General features: G+C 42.6%; 1 protein-coding gene across 4 annotated transcripts in view; it reads left to right on the top strand.

Moving 5' to 3' along the window:
• Window positions 1–8,382: 8,382 nt before the first annotated feature.
• CLCN1 (chloride voltage-gated channel 1) overlaps window positions 8,383–17,299 on the top strand; it is a gene marked incomplete at its 5' end in the record, with an annotated part of 65,843 nt that continues 56,926 nt past the window's right edge. For all 4 annotated transcript variants that reach the window (XR_014174293.1, XR_014174294.1, XM_081940569.1 and 1 more), the window contains one exon: window positions 8,383–8,559. Coding sequence is in view for 2 of the 4 variants with exons in the window: in XM_081940569.1 (XP_081796695.1) it covers window positions 8,383–8,559 (177 nt within the window). The remainder of the gene's footprint in view (window positions 8,560–17,299) is intronic.

Genomic DNA, 17,299 nt, shown 5'->3' with positions numbered 1-17,299 from the left:
GACCACATGACCATGTGGCTCCCTTAGCTAGGAAACAGAAATGAGCACTGCCCCTTAGAGACGGACACAATTGGACAGGAGAAAATTATCTTTAGTACAGTGCACAATACAGATTGAATTGAATTGAATTATGCTTTAGTGTGACTTGGGTGAAGGGGTGATGGGACTGCTTATTAGATATGCAGGTGACATAAAATTGGCTGAGATGGTTCATTTTAAGACGTCAGGAATAAAAATTTGATCAAAAGATAAAGTCCACATGCTTGCCTTAAAAAGTTGCATTCAGGAGCTACATTTGTGCTCGTGCATGCTCTGAAGCACCTTTTTGGAATGAAATCTGAAGAGCCACCGCCTTATTAGAAACTTAATCCTATGAGGAAAGATGGTGGAAGAATTTGATACCACTCTTCACACATTACTGCATCCAATTCTGGTCACCATAGTACAAAAAACATATTGAGACCATAAAAAGAGTGCAGAGAAGAGCAACAAAGTTGAAAGGGATCTGGAAACAAAACCATTTGATGAACAATTCAGGGAATTAGGTATATCAGGTGACATGATAGCAATCTTCCAGTATTTGAGGGACTGTCACAGGGAAGATGGGTCAATTTATGGTATCCCCAAGCCCTGGGCTGTGAACCAGTACCAGGCTGCAGCCTGTTGGGAACTGGGGTGCAGAAGCAGCAGGTGACCATGTGAAGCTTCATTTGCACCTGTGGGGGGAAACCATCCCCTCCCCTCCTCTCCCCCACCACTACTGGTCCATGAAGCCAGAAAGTTTAGCTCCAAAGCACCTAAGGGCAGGACAAGAAATAAAGGGTGGAGGTTCATTAAAGAGAGATCCAACCTAGAGCTAAGGGGAAATTTCCTGTCAGTGAGAATTGTTAGATACCAGAATCAGTTACAATGGTTTACACCAAGGTCCTCTGTTCCGGCAGGAACAGAGATTCAACCTGATTGGTCGAAGGGTCTGACAGCTCCCTATAAAATGGCTGCTGTCAGACTGAACCTTCGCTGGATTGTACATATTTGTTTCAGAGTTAATAAAGAGATGTTGCTGCCTAAGCCTGAGTGTGCCTTTCCTTTACCCGATCTAACAAGAACAATGAATCAGTGGAACGGCTTAGCTCTGGAAGTTGTGGTTGCTCCATCACTGGAAGTTTTCAAGAAAAGATTGGACAAGCATTTGTCCAGAATGCTGCCTGAGTAGAGGGTTGGACTAGAAGAACTTCAGGGCCCTTCCAACCCTATTATTCTATGTTCTACCTGAAAGGATGTTGTATAGAAGGACAAGGTATATTCTCTTTTGATCCAGAATATACACACCAAATAATGGACAAACATTAAAGCAAGAGTGATTCATAAGTTACAGAAAACTTCCCAAGAGCTAGCGCAATTTGAGACTGGAACTAAATTCCCATATAAGTGATAGGCTCTGTTTCTCTCTTTATTGCAGGGGTCCCCAACCCCTGGTCCATGGACTGGTCCCGGTCCGCAGCATAACAGAAATTGATCCATGCAAATAAGCAAACCCCATCCAAGCAGTTCACAAAACCAAATATCCAAAAGCCCTTCAGTTTGTGGAAAAACCTCTCTCCACAAAACGGGTCCTTGATGCCCCAATGGTTGGGGGTTGCTGCTTTATTGGGTGTATTCAAGCAGAGATTAGGCAGCTGTCCATCAGAGATGCTTTCATTTGGATTTCCATACTGAACAGGCATTGAGTTCAATACCTGAAATAGTCTGTTCCAACTTTATTATTCTATGATTCTCTGTTATTCAAAAGTGGAATGTTAGTTTTACCAAAAAGAAAAAGAAAATCCCATTTCAACTAACAATTCCTCCATAAAAGGTGTTATGGAATGCTGCATGTCAACATAATTTTGTTCTTTAAAACAAGCTGGAAGTATATTAAATAAAAGGTTTGACACTAAAATATATAACTTTTCTCTGTCATTACTTTTTAATATAATCTCTTATCATTTGTCATTAGAAATAATACATTTTGTCTTTTACTGCATCAAAACCATTTGGACATGCATATTATCAGCCCCCATAAATATCCAAAAGCCATTTGTTAACACCATCTGTTTCTGTATCATGAATTCAGCAATATTTTTCTATTTTTCTGTGGACCTCTTTTTCTACAAAACATGTTTTTACCTCTCTCATTTACTTATTCCCATCTGCCATCTTTTATTCTAATTTTCTTCCTTGCAGATTAGACATTTCCTCAGTGATTTCTCTAAATTTCTTCTTCCCTATGGATATTCCAGAATCTTGACTTTTTCTCAAACTTTCTTCCTCATTGACATCCTTCCCAGTCTTTAGTGGTGTCTCCAGCAACTACTGTAATTTAAAGAAGTATTTTTCTTTACAGATTTATTGATACTATATCTCACATCTTTGTGCCATATCTATAAGACACTAGCTTGCCTTATTAAACAATAAAATTATAGCATTGTTTCTCTTGTTCTTATTTCTCATCCAAGTAAAAACTATTTTTCTAAAAAATGTCTGGCCTGGTTAGCACTTCTCTATCATATCCAGCATATTTCCTTGTGTTTAGTTTTCCACCTGACCATTATCGAGTGATCCCACAATAAACCAATTGTCACTGGGTCTGGAAAAATTTGTGTGTAAATGTCAAGAGTTATGTGAATGCTGGCTTTGCCCAAAAATGTCAGGGTTAGGGAGAATAGAGTAGCTACTTTTTGAGAGTTTCTGGCCTGTCACATCTGAAGGACCCTAGCTTGGACAAGGCTGCTTTGAGTAGCTCTTACCTGGGAAATCAGAAATTTCATTGTTCCAGTATCTAGACTGGAACAGAAAACCTTTGCGAAGAGGTGCAGGGGTGGGGTGGAGGACACAAAGAATTAATCCTTCCTCCAGTGATAAATAGTTCTGTGATATGAGGTGATAAATCACCCATTTGGCACAAGATATGGGACCAGCACTGACACTCAAGGTCAATAGATGTACTTTCCTGTTCCCTCTGAACCAGGGATTCCAAAGATAATCTCAGGGTGTTCACACAATGGTGAAACACATGAGGATGGGGGTGGAGGAAAGAAGCAACAACTATATTAGGTCAACAGGGCCATTGCCATCTGGGGAAACAGGTAGAAGAAGGGAGAAGAGAACTGAAGGAATCAACACATTAGGTGAAATATGAGTGACAGCAGAAAACTTCCATGGCAGGTGAGCTTCAACAACCCTTCCATTTTCTTTCTTCTCAAAGTTTCCCCCATTCTGAATATATATATGGAGAGGACAGCAAGAATTTCCTGATTGCCATTGGTTGGATGTATACTCCATTCCCTAGATTGAGAGAAGCTGCGAAGTATCCTGTGTTCCGTAATTAGAGCAGCTTGGTCTACAATGTCTCAGCTTTCGAGATTGTGTGGAAATCTCTTAACAATTTGTTTATCAAAAATGTACAGTACTCCACACAACATACAAAGCTCAAGTTTAATGTTGTATCATTCAAAGATCTTTGCTTTCTAGAAAAATGTAAAAACAGAACATTTGTAGCATTTCTGTCTGGATGAGAGATTTTACCATTCCTGTCTTATGCTTAAAAGGGCATCCAGAAGCCATCACATCTGCCATTTTCATACACTGATGATGTCTCTGAAAATAAGACACCTTTACGTTGGAAATTAAACCTTGAGAGGCAGAAGGCTCACAATTCAACATACAGGTTGCAGAATGCAATGGTGAATGTAACATATAGCTATAGGAATTACTTTCTTTTACAGCAGTTAATCATTGTTTAAATTCTATAGCTGTTATAAATATCCTTTGGAAAGAAGGATGGGATAATTATAATATACTATGGAATATATGGCTCCATTATGTCTGTTAATATTTTATCTCTTACATGATTTTTAAAATCTTTTTAATAATGACCATTTTTCTAAATATGTTTATTGTTTCATATCCTTCTTGTGTACCATCCAGAGTCATTTGTGTGAGCTAGCTAGCCATATAAATTTGATAGGTAAATAAATACTTTATTATAAAAGAAATACAAACATTGGGAAACTCTTAATTCTGTGTTGTGTCATATTCTGTATAGACAGATAGTGGTGTTTCATAATTGGCTGCTTTCATTTACTTGAAATTTTAAATATCTTAATGCTAGTTATTTACAATTCTGTATTACAAAGCACTTTTCATTTTAGCTGTGGGAAGTGGGGTGTTCCCATACACTCCAATTAATGCTTAAGTTAAATCTCACCCTTAGGAAATTTCTCCTTACAATAAACTCACAATGAAACAGCACAATAAAATAGCACTGTTCCAATATTTAGAATAGAATAGAATAACAGAATTGGAAGGGACCTTGGAGGTCTTCTAGTCCAACTCCTTGCTTTGACAGGAAACTCTACACCACTTCAAACAAATGGTTATCCAATCTCTTCTTAAAAACTTCCAGTATTGGAGCATTTACAACTTCTGGAGACAAGTTGTTCCCCTGATTAATTGTTTTATCAGGAAATTTGAGGGGCTCCTACAAAAATGAGGGGGTCAATCTATTTTCCAAAACACCAAAAAACACAAGAAACAATGGATGGAAACTAACCAAAGAGAGAAGCAACCTAGGACTAAGAAGAAATTTCCTAAGGGTGACACCAATCAACCAATGGAATAGCTTGCCCTCAGAAGTTGTGGGTGCTCCATCACACACCAACAACACAGTTACAAGATAATTTGAAATCCTTACAGTCTAATACTGTACGCTAACTCTTAAATGCTGAAAATGCAGGATCAAAATACATAAGCATAGAAACAGCATTGCAATCCTATTCCAAATTCATAAAATCAATTCTGCTAATTAAAACATGTATTTAAAAAGACATAAGAACTCTGACAAGAAACTCCTGCTCTATATTAACATTTTAAAAACTACTTCCCTGGCCTAATCCTGTCAAGAACAAGGAGAGATTCAACCTAGAAATAAGGAGGAATTTTTTTGACAGAGAGAATAATCAACCAATGGAACAGCTTGCCTTCGGAAGTTGTGGGAATTTCATCACTGGAGGCTTTCATGAAGAGACTGGACTGCCATCTGTCAGAAATGGTGCAGGGTCTCCTGCTTGGGCATAGGGCTGGACTAGATGACCTACAAGGTCCCTTCTGTTAATCTATATGATCTGTAAATTTCTATTGTTGCTGTGCTGACTGCATTCCTGCGGTTTTGTTATCACAACTAAGTATTTGCCTGTTAAGTGGTTCTTGGCTATCTGCCCAGAGCTATTAACTGAAGGGAGAGAGGAGGAGAAGAAAAAAAAATCTTCTCTTTTACTTTATTTCCCCCCAGAGTTTTAAAGGGGCTAGAATTTTTTTGCTGAGGATATGGCTATGTGGTTATTTCTTCTTCTTTTTCTGTTCCCTTCCTTTGGTTAACTACAAACAAGCAGGAAGGTCTGAGGTGTGTGTGAGCTATTGGAATCAGCAGGCAGGGAGGCAGGCAGCCTTGACTATTCAGTTGGTTCGCAGAACTGCACAAAAAGTTAACAAACAGTTCTCCCAAACCAGTGCGAACTGGCTGAATCCCACCACTGGCTAGGACCATATAACGAAGACTCACTCTGTCAAGTAAAGGAAAAAGAATGCCGAAGCAGAAAAAAATCAGAAAAACAATGGATTCAAAATTTGTGAAAAGGTGGCTTATTTTCTTAACTTCAGCAAGGCAAACTTTCCATTTAAAAAACAAAGCAACTTTTGATGCAACATTTCTTAAAGTATATTTTGGAAGGAGGGGCATGCAAAAATCCCAGTATGGTGTCTTCAAGATTCACAAATGGAGAAGAAGTGATGCTCTTCTTTTGTTAGTTTCCGACTTCTAGGATTCAAGAACATTCTTGTTCAGAAGGCAAAATTATTCTCTATCTGTATTTAAAACTGTCTAAAATATTGGCAAAATAATATCTTCTGGCGGATGTGGAAGGCCAGGCATTTTTCTTATTTTTAATTCAGGCAGCTGAGAAGAAAGTGATACATTGTGGTTGTCTATTTCTTCTTGCTTTTATGATTGCAAGGACCTAGGAGCTTCGGAGTAGGCAGCATACAAATGATTGTATAAATAAAAATAGGATTCAAACGCAGCTGATTCAGGACAAGCAAAAGGAACTATATAACACACACTGAACTGACAAAATCCACTGGTGCAAGAAAAGATAATAGTTGCTACATTAAGTTTTGTTTTTTTAAAGAAGTGTTAAATAAATGAATGAAAGATACGTGTCTCTATTGGCTACAATTAAACAGAACCTTCCCGGGCAGAAGCTAGGTACTGTACCTGTGAAGGAAATTGCAGAATAAATAAATCAGTATAGGCCAGGGGTCAGCAACCCGCGGCTCAGGAGCCGCATGTGGCTCTTTCATCCCTCTGCTGTGGCTCCCTGTTCCTGGTTGGCTCCACAATTGATAGGGCTTTCGGTTAGGACAGGTAGAGGAAAAAGGACGCCACGCTAGGAGGAGACTCTATGGTGGGGGAACCAGACTTCTGGTCAGCAGAGGAAAAAGGACGCTGCGCTAGGAGGAGACTCTATGGTGGGGGAACCGGACTTCCGGTTGGCATAGGAAAAAGGACGCTGCGCTAGGAGGAGACTCTATGGTGGGGGGAACCAGACTTCCAGTCGGCAGAGGAAAAAGGACACCACGCTAGGAGGAGACTCTATGGTGGGGAAACTGGACTTCCGATAGGCAGAGGAAAAAGAATGCCGTGCTAGGAGGAGACTCTATGGTAGGGAAACCAGACTTCCGGTCGGCAGAGGAAAAAGGATACCACGCTAGAAGGAGACTCTATGGTGGGGGAACCGGACTTCTGGTTGGCTCCAGAATTGAACAGGGGGCTTCTTTGTGGCTCTTTGAGTGCTTAAGGTTGCCGACCCCTGGTATAGGCCAATTGCATTCATATCTTGTTTTCAGCTTCAGCTTCAGATTTGATGATCACTGCAGACAACAGAAAGTTCATTTAAACGGACTATTCATATTGTTCAAGAACATGTCTGCCACTCTGATGTGTATGATGTGTATGATTTGCTGTGAAGTTCTATAGCAGGGGTGTCAAACTCAAGGCCAGGGCCCGGATCTGGCCCACGGGGAACTTAGATCTGGCCCTTGGGGCCACCCTTGAAACAGCGAAGGACCAGCCTGAGCAAAAACAAAGCTCGGGAGCCCGTTTTTGTTGACAGAGCGCTTGGGCCACCACAGGCCCCCCTGACACGAGTGATGTTGAGCCAGCCACGCCCATCCTGGCCACACCCACCCCGGCCTCTTAGGTCAAACTCAATCCTGATGTGGCCCTCAATGAAATCAAGTTGACACCCCTGGTCTATATTGTCTTCCAAATGTCTTGAAGGAGCTTACCCTCTGATATTTGACTTGAGAAGACAATAGGAGAAGGGGAGGGATCTGGAACTAAACTGGAAAAAAAAAAGAAGTATTAATTTTATACATAGGTTTAGTTATAGAAGAATTTGGTGGCTAGAGATGTGTGCCTAATTTTTTTTAAAGAAAAGGTGCTCTTTTGTTTTTTGAGGAAGGCACCTGGAGCAAGAATTTGAGAGGAGACAGAAGATGTCTCAACATAAAAGGGACCAGTCAGAATAGAATTGTTTGAACATTTTCAGAAAAGCATCAGTGGCTGTCTGGGATTTATCAGGATGTGAGGGGAAAGAAGGCTACCTGGGAAGCAATTGCTATGAGCTTCTCCTGGCAGTATTATAGCTGGAGTAAGCAACTCAGGGCAAGGATTTAAGGAGAATATCCTTACATTTGGAGTATTTAAAACAGGGAATGCTTTAGGTGGCAGAGTTTTGGATATATGTGAAGAGGGAATAATTCCTGTACTCTGCACTGGGTTACTTAGGTTTCCATAGTCCCTGCCTTCAGACAAGGCTGCCGCTGATGTAGAGAATTGCGAAGGAAGCCATCAGTCAGTTCCAAGTATCCTAGGTAAGCTTGTATACATTAGAAGTCCCTTTGACATGAATATAAAGCTCACCACATTTGAGTTCCATCCTGCTGACTCCTTCCCTGACGGTTCCTTTCTCCCCCCTCCCCCTTCCACTCCTTCAGGATTCCCTCCTCTCACACCTGATATTCAATCCTGACCAAGTTAATGCCTCTTGCTCAGATCAGATGTGGCTTTGGAGGGATCATGTGACAGAAGAAGGCTGCTATAAATATAATTAAACCTTGCAATCACTGCCCCAGATGCCTTTGGGGGCAGGAAGAAAAGAAAGTGAGAAAGGCGTAAGAAATAGGGAAGGACAGGAGGGCCAGGAGAGGGGGGGGGATGCCTTGGACTGATCAGCTAGGGGGACTTGGAGTTTCTTCTGCAGTGACCTCAGCAAAAGTTGAGCTATGGAGCATTCAGAGCTCAAGACAGTTAAGGCCCAGAAGGATACTACGCTGTGGGGTGGTGCCCCCCAATATGACTACATCCATTATGACAATTGCACCAGTTATGGGATCCCATCTGAGGATGGTGGGACTGGAGATGATACACACTCCAAGGAGAAGGCCCTCAACCATATCCAGGTAGAGTGGGGAATACGGAAGGTATTCTGGATCAGATTGCTTAATTCAATGTCAGCAAAAAGTTCAACGTAAGGCATTAAGAAAAAAACTATATATGTACGTATGTGTAAGTATGTATGTATGTATGTATGTATGTATGTATGTGTAAGTTGGTATTTTAATGACTTCTATCAGGACACCCTAAGTGATCAAACTGCTGACGTGAGGATAATATAGAAAGAAACTTCAATATCTAATTCCGACCATATTAGTTCACACTAATCTGGTATGACTGGCATTAAAAAGCATTTAGGATGATGCATATCCTGTATTGAACTCTGAATAAGTGTTCTATAATCTTGAGGATGCCAGTGTGTTATGCTTTGGAAAATGCTTTAATGTGCATTGTGGTTGAAATATCCTCCCTGGAGGTTTTAAGAATTAGAGAGCCAAGACAGGATTCTTTTCTCTCTGTCCTACAGAAAGTCAGAGGCCTCTATGTGGAAGATAACAAACTAGTGCAGAGAAAAAAGGCAAGGTTTTTATGTCTTTAAAGGAGAAGTTCCATATTACACATATAATGTTATCATATTTCAGATATTTCATAGAAGCTGCATGGATGCCTACATTTTACACCTGAAGATTTTGTTTCATTTGTAATACCTTTGTCCCTGCATGCAGGGTGCTGTTTCAGTTTTACAGTAGCCCTTCCAAAGCTGATATAGGTAGCCCTTGACTACAATTGAGGCCAGAATTTCTGTTGCTAAGCAGGGCAGTTTTTAAGTGAGTCATATCAAATGTTATGCCATGGTTGTTAAGCGAATCACTTGTAATTGTTAATAACGTGGCTGTTAAACAAATCTAGCTTCCACCGTTGATGTTGGAATGATGTTGGAAGCCAGCTGGGAATATCGCAAATGGCGATCACATGACCCCATGACACTGCAACTGTCATAAATATGTGGCAATTGTCAAATGCCCAAACTTTGAACACATGACTGAGGGGATGCTGTGATGGTTGTAAGTGTGAGTACCGATTACAAGTCACTTTTTCTAACTTCAAATGTTTGCTAAATTAATGGGTGTAAGTCAAGGACTATACACTTCAAAAGTTTTGGACAATTCTCTATTGAGTGCAACTGGCCATAGCAATTAGAAATTATGAGAACAGATCTAATATAGCTGGAAGAGTCTAGATTAAGAACACTTCTATTACAATAATCCTAAAATAGAATAGAATAGAATTCTTTATTGGCCAAGTGTGATTGGACAGACAAGGAATTTGTCTTTAGTGCATATGCTCTTTGTGTACATAAAAGAAAAGATACATTCATCACGAATCATAAGGTACAACACTTAATGGTAGTCATAGGGTACAAATAAGCAATCAGGAAACGATCAATATCAATATAAATTGTAAGAATTCAAGCACAAAGTTACAGGCCTACAGTCATAAGTGGAAGGAGATGGGTGATAGGAACAATGAGAAGACTAATAGTAATAATGATGCAGCCTTAGTGAATAGTTTGACAGTGGTGCGGGAATTATTTGTTTAGCATAGTGGTGGCGTTCGGGGAAAAAACTGCTAGAGATGGGCTAAAAGTAGCCATCCCGAAGGCATGAGAAGACTTGGGCTTTGTTTCAGATTTTCAAAACTATCACACTGTTCCTTGCAATGCTCTGATCCATACAGAAAGCTTGATTTTTGTAATGACTTTCATGGAGGCCAGATGTTAAAAAGGGAATGCAACACTGGTAAAAGTTTGATTAGAGATATAATGTTTTAGACTTCTGGCCTTGAGTAGATTTGGGCAAGAATCATTCTGAAGTTAAGTCTCATGTTTTGAGTGTATTGTGAGAATTAGTGTATTGTGCAAAAAGGACATGTACGATTATGGATTAAAATAACTTTTGTACAATAACTTTCATAAACCATGGCAATAGCTGTATAATTTGGGGAATTACTAATTTTCAACACATACATTTCTTTGACCATGCATCTTGGCAGAGGTGGCTGCACTTACGTTCACAAGTGGTTCGCTGGTTGTAAGCACCCATGCACGCACTAGCTTTGCTCACAAGCACCCCTTTGGGAGTGAAACAGAGCTTCAAAGAAGCAGGTAATCAACTCAGGCAGCTCCGGTGAGTAAAGCAGGGGCAGCGCGAAACTCATCTGGACAGTGAGGGCGGAAAGAATGAGCCAGAAAGTTAGTTATAAATGGATAGTTTAGCACAGGGGTGTCCAAACTTGGGAACTTTAAGACTTGTGGACTTCAACTCCCAGAATTCCCCAGTCTGGGGAATTCTGGGAGTTGAAGTCCACAAGTCTTAAAGTTCCCAAGTTTGGACACCCCTGGTTTAGCACAAGAGGAGGTGGGGGGGCCCAGCCAGCGAGCGAAGCTAAGGGTTCGCCCAAACCACACAGCAGCCCACCACTGCATCTTGGGAAAGAATGTTGGACTCCATGCAAGGACAGGGACATGAAATGACATTGAAAAATCTTGATAATGGACAATTATTAGTGAAATGTTTCCCTCTTCACTGACCTCAGCCATCTTCCTAGAGGCTTTCTTGTGTGGGTGTATAGTGATTTTTGACACTTCATAAATCATGCAAATTAAGCCATGGACCTTAGGAACAGAAGCAGGCTTTCCCTGCGTAGTTGATAACTGAGCCTATTCTAATGATACTAACACGTTTACATTTTCTCAGCTAGATCAAAGGGATAAATTCCCCCTCCTGACTGGTCAATGTAGGGCACTATGTTGATATTCAAGTCTTTTCTGATCTCCCCGCCTCACAGCTAAAGTTGCTACTTCCTCAGCAGCAGTCCATTGGCCATGTTTGCTCATAGGATTGATGGGATTGTATCATAAAACCACAAGTGGCAAGTTAGACTAAAATATTGTATGTGAGACTTTTAATGCACTCTTCCACGGTTTTGTTTACATTTATGATTTAAATGGTTTTTAAAAAAATGTTTTTAAGGCTCTATTGTTTAATTATTTTGTTTCAATTGCCCTGTCTGTGAAATGGATGACTATATGAGCCGTGGTGACGCAGTGGTTAGAATGCAGTACTGCAGGCTACTTCCGCTGACTGACTGCAACTTGGCAGTTCAAATCTCACCAGGCTCAAGCCTTCCATTCAGCCTTCCATCCTTCCGAGGTGGGTAAAACAGGGACGTGCGGTCATTGGAGGCAGGGGAGGCAGAGCCTCACCTCTCATCATGAAATAATAATATATAATAATAATATCCACAAGGGAGTTTCATATATATAAGAGGAAGAGAAGGGAGGAGGAGGTGCGCGCGCGGGGTGGTGCCAGCTGGGCAACCGACGGAGGCAGGAGGGTTCTCGGAAGCGCCAATAACCTTCCTGCCTCCGCTGTATTTTGCGCGCTCCTCGCGACTGCAATAGACATCCAGAAGTGGCAGGGGCTTGATGACGTCGCCGCAGCTGCCATGCGCGGCCGGACGGAGGTAGCGAGAGTGGCGCCGAGGCAGTCCGGCGGACGAGCGACTGAGGATCAGGCTGCCTGATCCTCCATCGCTCGCTCGCTCCCTCGCTCTTTCGTCCGCCCGGACCCCTCGGCGCCACTCTGGTTACCTCCGTCCGGCCGCGCCCAGCAGCGACGTCATCAAGACGAAGTGGCTTGGAGGCAAAGTGCTTTTCAGTGCTTTTCTGTGCGTCTGGCGTTTAGATAGATAGCTGGATGTCCTAAACGCCAGACGCACAGAAAAGCAGCTGCTGTTGGGGATCGCGGAGTGCTTCCCATTCCCCGCCTTCCTGAGTGCGCTTCGCTGGCGAAGCACTCCGCGATCCCCAACAGCAGCTGCTTTTCTGTGCGTCTGGCGTTTAGGACATCCGGCTATCTATCTAAACGCCAGACGCACAGAAAAGCACTGAAAAGCACTTTGCCTCCAAGCCACTTCGTCTTGATGACGTCGCTGCTGGGCGCGGCCGGACGGAGGTAACCAGAGTGGCGCCGAGGGGTCCGGGCGGACGAAAGAGCGAGCGAGTGATGGAGGATCAGGCAGCCTGATCCTCAGTCGCTCGTCCGCCGGACTGCCTCGGCGCCACTCTCGCTACCTCCGTCCGGCCGCGCATGGCAGCTGCGGCGACGTCATCAAGCCCCTGCCACTTCTGGATGTCTATTGCAGTCGCGAGGAGCGCGCAAAATACAGCGGAGGCAGGAAGGTTATTGGCGCTTCCGAGAACCCTCCTGCCTCCGTCGGTTGCCCAGCTGGCACCACCCCGCGCGCGCACCTCCTCCTCCCTCCTCTTCCTCTTATATATATGAAACTCCCTTGTGGATATTATTATTATATATTATTATTTCATGATGAGAGGTGAGGCTCTGCCTCCCCTGCCTCCAATGACCGCACGTCCCTGTTTTACCCACCTCGGAAGAATGGAAGGCTGAATGGAAGGCTTGAGCCTGGTGAGATTTGAACTGCCAAGTTGCAGTCAGTCAGCGGAAGTAGCCTGCAGTACTGCATTCTAACCACTGCGTCACCACGGCTCATATAGTCATCCATTTCACAGACAGGGCAATTGAAACAAAATAATTAAACAATAGAGCCTTAAAAACATTTTTTTAAAAACCATTTAAATCATAAATGTAAACAAAACCGTGGAAAAGTGCATTAAAAGTCTCACATACAATATTTTAGTCTAACTTGCCACTTGTGGTTTTATGATACAATCCCATCAATCCTATGAGCAAACATGGCCAATGGACTGCTGCTGAGGAAGTAGCAACTTTAGCTGTGAGGCGGGGAGATCAGCAACCAGAGAGGGGACTAATATCAAAAAGATTAGTTTTAAGATGAACATTCATACAATTTCATTCCATATTTTTCAGACAGAAAGAATTTAAAATGAAGTTGCTGGTTCCTACTGGACATTAATATCTAAAATGGTCAATACTCTGTTTACCTCAAGTGCTCCAAACAGGAGACGCAAGGTCCAGAGTGAGGGAGAAGTAAAGCCAAAAGAGCTGAAATATGGGTGAGGAGAAAAGGAGAAAAGAATGGGGTAGAAGGCAGTGTGACATTAGTCATCCACTTTGCTTTCAGGTTTTGACGTCAGACTTCTGGATATAAGAAACTTACCAGTGACGTGCAGTGAGGTTTATGGCTGGTGAGGCTGGTGACATCATCAGGAAGGCAGCGAATGGGACCACGTGTGCAGGAGGCTGAGGCAGCCTCAGCCTCCTGCACACCTGGTCCCATTCCCTGCCTTCCTGAGTCAACATGAAGGGGACCGTGGAGTGCGAGCCGGCGGAGTGTGCTCCGCGGTCCCCTTCATGTTGACTCAGAAAGGCAGGGAATCGGACCACTTGTGCCTTTCCCCCTTTCCCCTTTTTTTTTCATGATGAGAGCAGTGAGGCTCTGCCTCCCCTGCCTCCCCTGACCACACATCCCTGAAACTTACATATTTGAATGTTGAGATTAAAGTCGCAGGACATTACGCATTGCTAGAGTAAAACTAAGCAATACAAGAGTGGTGGTTTGGCAAAAATATAGGGGGAACCCAGGACAGAAATACCAAGGAGCTCAGTGCAACTCATGACTAAGAGATTCCACAGGAGACTTTGCAAGAAGTGAGACGTTTAGGTTTAGGATAGAAAACAAAAATGCTGATGAGCTGACCACACGGGACTGATTAGGAGCAGGTACGCAGGATCAATGCCTCTTTCTCCCCTTCTTACTCTTCCCTTTTGCAACTTTCTTAACTCTTCTTTTTTTTAAAAAAACTATAACAATACAATAGGTATATAAAACAAACACCAGGTTTGTTTTTCGGCTAAATAGATTGGTCTAAATTTATTTGTGAGAGCACCAATCCTTGTTTCAGATGGACTCAAGATACGTGAATCGCTAATAGTCTCAGGGAACAGCTTATATAAACAGTAAGCAGTAACAGAGTTGGAAGGGACTTTGGAAGTCATCTAGTTCAACCCCTGCTCATGCAGGAGACCTGTACTAGGGATTCGAACTGCTGAACTACCGACCTTTCTGATCGACAAGCTCAGTTTTTTAGCCACTCAGCCACCTAGTTAGGCTTATCAAGGAATAGCCAACCGCTGGCTTAAGGTTGTATGTTCAGCTATTCTTATTTTTCTGCTCTAAGTTATGATTCAAACTGGATTCATTATTGTGAGGTGGTGGGAGGCTTGAGGACTTGATGTGTGTGTGTGTTTGTTTGTTTAAAATATGTGGAGAGATATTTCAAAGAGAGCCTTCATTTTGAAATGGAGTGTATCTTCGTGCCAATTAATGCAGAACAAATAATGTGAGAGAGATGCGACCTTTATGCACTGTTTTTTAATCTGCCCAAAGCACCTGCATGAAACCATCTGCATTGTACCATCTGAGTGTGCTTTGGCTCAGGTATCTTCCTTACCATCTTATCCCACAACTTCTCTCTTCCCTTTCTATTTTGTCATGTTTTTTACTCCTCCAATTGGTTTTCTGTTTTATTTCAACAGATTTAGGTGAATCATCCATTGGTGAGCTACCTAAAGGGAACCACTTCTTTGGAATGATATAGGACAGTGATGGCAAACCTTTTCGGCACTGAGTGCTGAAAAGGAAGCATGAGCTCCAGGGGTGGGTTCCGGAAGCCACTACTGCTTGATGTGCACTGTGTGCGCATGCTCATGCGCTGCTGCCGGAAGAACCGGTTCAGGGGCATGGCAGGCCTTGGTCACTGCCGGTTCCAGTGACCCAGGACATCCAATCACTACCAGTCGGCCGAACCGATCCGAACCAGTAGGAACCCATCTCTGATGCACGCTCATCTGGACCTCAACCTGGAAAAGGAGCTGCTCAAGGTGCATGCATGCGCTGGAAAATGAACTTCCAGTTTCCAGTGTGCGCCGGCCAGCTAGTCTTCCGGTTACTGGCCTGCCTGTGTGTGTGATGATCAGCTGGCTGGAGCGCATGCTCACGCCGGAAAACTGGAAGGCCAGCTCTTCCAGTTTCCGGCACTGCCGTGTGCACGAAGGCTAGCTGATTGTCATACGCAAATGTGTGCCAGAAACCCAAAAGAGGAATGGGTGACATTGCATGTTCCAGGCAAGATGGCTGTGTGCCACGTCACGGTTCGCGATCACGGATAGAGAATGTGGTGTGCATTACTTTAATAAATGTAGAACTGGATCAAAAATGATGTGATTTATTAGGATTCTTCAGGTTTTAACTGTCTTGCAGAATATCGCCCTATCTAAAACAACCCCTGAACTACAAACATGGGCTCATTCTCCAAATATTTGAAGGGTCCAGCAAGGCTCCTGGTTGTCGACAAGGAACAGAAGCCTTAGCTTTGTGCAGTGATTAGGTTGTAAGATAAGAGTAGTAGCGCCAACAGAAATTCTTGTAAGATCATCATAAATTGTAGCCGAAACCAGACTCGTGGGCTTTCTTCTGATACAGCTCCCTTTTGTAGTTCTGTTTCCATAATGAAGGATGAAGGCTTGCTTTTGTTATGTTTTTAATTTATTTTTTGCTCAACAGTGTGGCTTCACCCTACTGGATGTTTACACCCTTCAGATATCTGAGGCGGTATCATATTGCTTCTTAGTCATCATTTAGCCCAGCTTGTTTAATCTTCCTTTTCGCATCAGACTCCCCAGCTGCTCTCCAACAACTTTTCTGGGCCTTTTTGGCCCCATGCCCGCCACTTGGCACAGCAACATACTGGAAAAGTCCTCTTTCAAGTTTGTTGGTGTCAGAGCCTGCTTGGAGGGGAAAGAGCAAGCGTGATGTTCAGTATTGGCAACACGACTTTCTGTGTCCTCTGTTTTGGGGGCTGAATTAAGAGGTTTTTTTGGGGGGGGGGGATAGAAGGAATACTTGAGTTTGGCAAGATTTATTGTATATGTCCATATGCAATCATAAACAAATATAACCGATGTTCCAAAAAGCTATTGAACCCCAAGTGATTTAAATGGATAAAATTAACATTGACAATAAAGGGAGTGTATTTAAAAAAGTGTATTTCTCCCCAGCTCAGGAGAAATAGTGATTGGGATTTCAAGGGAAAACTGTATCTTTCTCCGTATTTGGTGGTGGCAGATAATATTCAGTTCTCAATGCCTCTCTTGTGTTGGGTTTATGGAATAAAGTGACAAAAAGGTTGTAACATTGAGTGTGACTCACTTAACAACCATATTGCACAGTGACAGGATTTCCGATCCCAATTGCCATTGTAAGTCAAGTACTACCTATGTTAGGACCTCCAAGATGCTAATTTTTTGTGGGGAGAGGCAGGAGATTTCTGTGTCATTTTTTTAAAAAAATCTCGAATGGCTCAGAGACATGTATTAGTGAGATGGGGGTGACATAGAAATTTAATAAAGAAATAAATTCGTGTTCATTCATGTCACGTTGGAGATTACACTCTTGCAGATTTTCTCATCTGATTCAGACAGTGGGTTGAACACTCCAATAATGGTCCATCAATTTCCTTGTCATATTCAGATCAATTTCTGCTGAGATTCATGCTGCTCATGATCATCCTTCTGCAGTGATTGGATTTTCAGAAAATTTATTCAGTTTCTCACTGGCACTTTTGCAGTTGCCTTCTTTTCTGGTGCAACATTGTTTAGACGGTAGGCATCATGACCCTAATCTAATGCATTGTCTCCCATTGAGCTCAGTCCAGTTGGTTCTCTATTTTCTATGCTATGGAGCAGATCAGGGAGTAGTTTGCTTGAAGACTCATAGTGAGACTGATGAGACACAGGGAAAATC

Source organism: Natrix helvetica (assembly GCF_964273705.1).
Source record: "Natrix helvetica genome assembly, chromosome: 2".
Taxonomy (NCBI): domain Eukaryota; kingdom Metazoa; phylum Chordata; class Lepidosauria; order Squamata; family Natricidae; genus Natrix; species Natrix helvetica.
Note: the sequence above shows the minus strand (reverse complement) of the source record. Positions and strands in the feature narration are given on the sequence as shown.